Raw genomic sequence first — 6000 nt, 5'->3', positions numbered from 1 at the left:
GACAGCCCTCCTTGCATTGTGACTTGGGTCATGATCATGTCACTAATAACGTGATTAGATTCAATCACAACTTAATGACATGGCTGTCATCTAATCACAGCTTAATGACGTGATCCTCATACTGACTAAGCCTTAACAGATTTTTTCCGTTTTGTGGCCTAATCCATATATATTCCTCTTTATGTCTTAAAAAAAATTCAAAACAGAATTCTCAGTTCATCTCACCTCTCCTTCTCTCCTAATTCCTAAAGCATCATTAAAGGCATTTTTTACTTAGAAATTAGGTTACAACTTAGTTTTAATAATTTCAACTCTGCTACAGAAAGCTCGTGACTTTTTCCTTTAATAGCTACTATGAGATGTTATCAAAATTATAATTTTCAACGTAAGTACTAATTTTACATGCAGAAAGTTATCCATACCTTTTTTAAAACTATCATAAATTAAGTTTACCATAATGTTCAAAACAAGTCATACTTCAGGGCCTTGGGTCTTTCACAATAATACGAGTCCCTAGGAATAGCTAACTTACATTCTCAGTCCCTATCAATAATTTCCCCAAAATAAAATGACCCAAGTTTAAATTTACCAATAGTATCTGCATGCACTAACAACTATACCTTCAATGCAAGTTGCACCAACATCATCCAAGTCTCTTCTGGCATCAAACTTCAAGTCAGAACCAACAGAAATCCACCTGTGTAAGATCATTGGAAACATGGCAAAATATCAAACTACCGAACTCATGCTATATAGCCCAATATCATATCAAAATAAATTTCAAAAAAAAAAAAAAAAAGTAAATGTGCATTATGGAGGAAGGGTAGATGAATCTGCATCCCTAGGAGCTACTGTTTATCACAACACACACACACCAAAAAACAATCAAACAAACATGAAAAACCGCATATGGAGACTGTCATGGTTGTGACCAAAACTTACAGTGCTTTTCTCCTTCCATGGTTCCAGTTCTCCCATATTAGCCCTGCAATTGTTCGACCCCTTACCAACACCAGCTCCATCCCCAATAAGAATCCTGCCCTAGCACTGTTGGGTAAGTGCTGTAGATGTCTCTGTCATAGAAAACAACAAGTCATACACATGAAATCCAATATAACATTAGTTATTATCAATTATGTCAACAAAGGAACCTGACAAGCATAGACCAATGTCTCAATTTGTAAGCATGACAAGGCCTTTGAACTTTCCAAATCTTCTTTGATCTTTGGATCATAGGTAGGCTCAGGAGGCTGCACTGCAGACAAAGATGATGTTTCCACAACAGGGTCTGGGTGTGAAGGTCCAATAGATACTTTTGGTGGCCGCTGCATCATACAAATTCTAATACAGTGAAACGCATGTCCACAACTTGAAATAACAAACACAGTTAATTTGGCTAGGAAAAACTTCTAGCATATACTATCAGAAAAGTTTTAGAACTCACATAATCCATAAAGGTTTCTCCAACCAGGCCACCGCCATCATCTTCATCACGCTCCACTTCAACAGCTAACTAAAATATTTAGATGGGCAAAACAAAAGTATGAATGTGACCAGAACAGTAAAATATTCAAGCAAAGTTCTCAAATGAACATAAGTTGAAACTATAAGCCCGTGTATTGCTGGACTATGAAAGGCAATACCCAGAAAAGGGGAAATGGAAAATAAAACAGCCATATTTTGAGGTTCAAAATAATCAACACATAAAAGAATTGAGAAAACTAACCCAACATATGAGTCTCCAGTGACTGACTCCTTAACATTAATTAATTAAAAAATAAATAAATGAAAAAGAAACCCAGTGAACTTTTTACTGGAAGAAATGCTCCAAACTTCAAATAAACAAAGAACAAAAGTTTTCATCTTGCTGATGACTTCATACTCCTTGTAATCGTCAATGATTTACTGCTTTGCAAAAGTCACAGGTGATTTCCCAGCAACTCTCAAGGCAGAAACAGATGATGAGTACTTTCCAAACTCTTGCAGCAAGAAAGTACTACTATGTATTAATCCTACTGAGCATCGTTCACCAAACAAAATCACAGCCTTAGAAGGAATTTCGGCCTTCCAAGTCATATGATAGGTATTGAAAATGGAAGGGTTCCAGATTGAAAGTTGAAAAATTCAGAAGTGTCTTGGGTCCATATATGTAGATAAGGAGAAATGAAAACACAAAAAGGGGGTCACAACCATCTACATAGAACAGAAATAACGCCACATCTCTTCCGTACAAAATGCCCACAATTTTTTTGAGAAAGGAAGCTAACAATTTGAATTCAGTAGTTTTTTCAGGGATGTTGGCCCTTCCCTACTAAAACCAGAATATCTCAGCATTTGGTCTCAAGGCAATGACAAAGAACAGAAGATTATACTCGGATAGCAGAGAAAGACTAAAAGGGATGGTTCTCTGATAACATGAATTCTGTTGGAACCTGCTCCTCAAATGCTCGGCTAGGCATCAATACAACACCTACTTTTCCCCCAAAATGATAAAATTCCACGCATATGATTGACCAAAGATATCTGTGAAACTAGAAGAACAACCGAAGGACAAAATTGGCACCCCGACAAGATGAGTCAATATCCCATATTCTGTATCTACTCCGTCCAAGTAAAGCTAGTTCAGTAGCATCCTTCACTTTAACTACCAAGCTATTGCATATGCTGTCAACACCTTGTGAGTTACCTTCTGTAACTAACAATAAATGCTACTCCTACGCAATTAAGCCAGAATTAACCACTCTGCTCAGCACAAGATTCCACGGTTACCCAAATTAATTTTTCCCGGCTAAATAGCAACATAATTTTCGTTCACTAATTCATAAAATTGAAAGTCGATCAAAGTAGTTTTGCCAAGCCAGCAACATTAGAGCATTAAGAGTAATAGAATGGAACCAGACCTCGTTGACTTCTTCTGGAGGAGGCCCAGAAGGGAAGAACTGCTTGACCTTAGAGATATCAACGGCGAGGTCAACCCCACATTGCGGGCAAGCGAACCTTGCGAGGCCAGGAGGGACATTGAGGATAGCCTTGCAGCTAGCACAAGGAAGCTGGATCTTAGAGGGATCAATGCCGTGTGCCGGCACGTGAGACTGCTGCGACGACGGAAGAGGCAAGGGTGAGTAATGAGACGGTTTCTGGTGGGCCCTACCCATAAGCTCCGGGGGAAGCATCTGCGGCATTCGACAGGTTGGGCAAGCGAACTCCGTCAGCCCCGGCGCCACCGTCAGGATCATACGGCAACCAGCACAGCGCACTTGGACACCTTGTCCGACATGGGACGACGGCGGGGCCAACGGCGGCGGAGGCACCGATGGCTGAGTCATTGTGGGGAAGTTTGAGGGAATCAGTGAGATAGCCTCGAAGGTAGAGCCTCTCGTTGGAATTTGGGTGGGAAATTCTGGGGGTTCGGAGAAGAGGAAACGTTCTAAGAGGCTATTGTCGGAGTGATTTTGGTTTGTTTGGCGGGCAAGGACTTCCACACACACTCTGTCTCGCGCTCCTCACTCCCCTCTCCCTTCTCTTCCCTTCTGAATTCTCAATTGCTGATCGTTTTTTGTTTCTGGTGAAATGAAAAGCCCAAATGACCTTCCCAAACTAAGCCTAAGCCGAGCGGAACCTATTTTGCGTTTTTGGGCCTTTCTCTTTCTGGCTTCCGATCTGGGATATGTCGGCGTGATCAACGGTCTAATTATGAATGTAGTTGCACCCTTTTCCCTTATAATCTAAATTAATTTAATTTATCAGGAAAAAAATATGGTTTAATTTAAAAAACTCGTATTTACTATCTGACAGTATTTTAAATAAAAAAATTTGAACACCTATGCTTAGCAAGAAAAAAATATAATTTAATTTAATTATCTAAATATAATCCCTTCAACAGCATAAATATATAACCCATGTGTCCATATGTAATAAAATCTAGCTAAAATTTTTTTATCATTATTCTCCATGCTTAGAGAGATTAATTTTTTATATTGATGGAACATGCCCATGGTATAGCCGAAAATATTAGTTCGAACATGTTTTATTATAATTCATAATTTTATAAGGAAATATGGACGCCTTAGTTTTACCCCATGATAACACTGTCTCCCAATCCACCTCACTGATTTCAATTTCTCAAGTTTCAATCACTTAAATAACGGATCTTTGCACTTTCAAAAAAACTAATATCTCAAATATATGGATTAATATATGAAATGGCTTAGACTTCAAAAAAAAAACTGAATTGCATGATATCGAGTTAAAATTTAAATACTGAGTTATAATCAAATTATGAAATTAAAATTATAGAAACTATGTAATTAATTTTTTTTAATTGGTAAATAAAAGTTTTCATAATCCACGCATCAGACTGGATTCCCTGCTGGCATAGCATAACAGGTATTATGCGCTAGACAATACAGTTTAACAAAAGAATTAAATAAATTAATGACATTTGATTAAATTTTACCCCGTTAGTTTTTATTTATAACATTATTATGATCATAATTATAGTTATAGTTCTTTCGGAGAATTAGAGGATATATAATTCTTATATGAGCAAAAAATCATATAATTTACTTAGCGTTATACTACTTCCGATCCTAAATATAAGAACTAGTTGACTGATTTGAGTAAATTAAATAAATAAGTTAAGTTAATTATTTGTAATAAATAGGTATTATTTTTCCTAAAATATCATTACTAATCAAATATATTGGTTAGAACTATTATCATTAAATAACTACCTTAAGAAAAAAATATATAAAAGAAAAAATAAATTGGGATTTTATATTTAGTTAAAAGTTAGATTTGAGTTGACCTACTTAGGTCGAGGTAGGAGTGTTCATAGCCGGCCCGTCCTGGTCCCGGCCTTACTGGGATTAGACGGGCCCGTCCTGAAATTTTATGGAATAGGACAAACCGAAACGGCACAAAAATAAAAGCGGGACACGGGATGAGGTCGTCTCGTCCCGATATGTATATTTTTTTTAAAATATTTTATATTATATTTAGAAGGCCCATAGTATTTCCAAAAGGCCCATAACATTTTTATAAGGCCCACAGTGTTTTTTATAAGGCCCATAGCTTTTTTTTAAAGGCCCAGAGCGTTTTTTTAAAAAAAAGTACTGGGACGTCCCGGTCCCGTCCCATCCTGGTCGAGACTGGGACAATATGGGACAAGACGGGACACTGGACAAATTTCTTGTCCCGTTATTATTCATCGAGACGGGACCAGGACAGGCCCGTCCCATCCTGAGTCAAGCCGCGCATCGAAAATCCACGCGGAAACATTTCAGAGACTCGACGTCTGAAGCTATGTCACTCATGATCAGACTTTTTTGGGTTTTCATTTTGATCAATTTATTTACAATGGTTATAATTCAAAATAAGTTGGTGGTTGAGCCATTTAAGATCGCTTGTATACTATTTTATATTTACAGTCTTAATTAACGTGTTTTTCATTTCCAATTTTTCCATGTGACTGTCATATTTTGAACTTTAAGAGAAGAGGCGAGACATGCTGGGAGAGGAACGCTTGGAAGCACCGAACGCTTGGATCAATAAGATGGGAGGTTGTTTGAACCTGAAAATGTAGCATTATAGGTGGTAGAGCTGTCACCCCTAAAAATGTTCTCTCTTCTTCTTCTTTTTTTTTTTTGTTTGGTTAGGCATAACAAGTACCCTTTAAAAATACAATCGGACACTTTATACGGGTATTTCTCTTAATGAGAATTTTAATATTGGTTTATCATATTATGAAAAAATAATCATTCTTATTAGACTCAAATTTCATTGTTTTTTCCAGAAGGTTCTCATATAAAATAAATCTAAATTAGTACAGGCTTGTAGAATTTTTTTTTAATACAAAATAATTTATGTGAGTTGAATCCCGAGACTCACAAGGCCAGCATATGCCTCTGAACTCAAAAAATACATTTACAAAAATACTTACAAGGACTCATAAAATTCTTAAAAAACAGGCGACTGAACTAGTTAAAATATGCGTGGAAT

At 36.9% G+C, this 6000-nt stretch overlaps 1 protein-coding gene across 1 annotated transcript; it reads right to left on the bottom strand.

Annotated features, from left to right (window-relative positions):
• Positions 1 to 620: 620 nt before the first annotated feature.
• LOC114758046 (protein FORGETTER 1) lies at positions 621 to 3515 on the bottom strand (the record flags this gene model as incomplete). Its single annotated transcript, XM_028947052.1, has 5 exons — positions 2901 to 3515; positions 1445 to 1513; positions 1152 to 1325; positions 943 to 1073; positions 621 to 697 (listed from the first exon to the last, which is right to left on the bottom strand). Coding segments are annotated over exons 1-5 (877 nt in total), but the record flags the coding sequence as incomplete, so codon positions are not given.
• Positions 3516 to 6000: the final 2485 nt, after the last annotated feature.

The sequence above is a fragment of the Neltuma alba genome, unplaced genomic scaffold (genome assembly GCF_004799145.2).
Source record: "Neltuma alba isolate B1F8T4 unplaced genomic scaffold, ASM479914v2 tig00001515_pilon, whole genome shotgun sequence".
NCBI classification, from domain to species: domain Eukaryota; kingdom Viridiplantae; phylum Streptophyta; class Magnoliopsida; order Fabales; family Fabaceae; genus Neltuma; species Neltuma alba.
The sequence above is the reverse complement of the archived record's forward strand: the minus strand, read 5'-3'. Positions and strand labels throughout refer to the sequence as shown.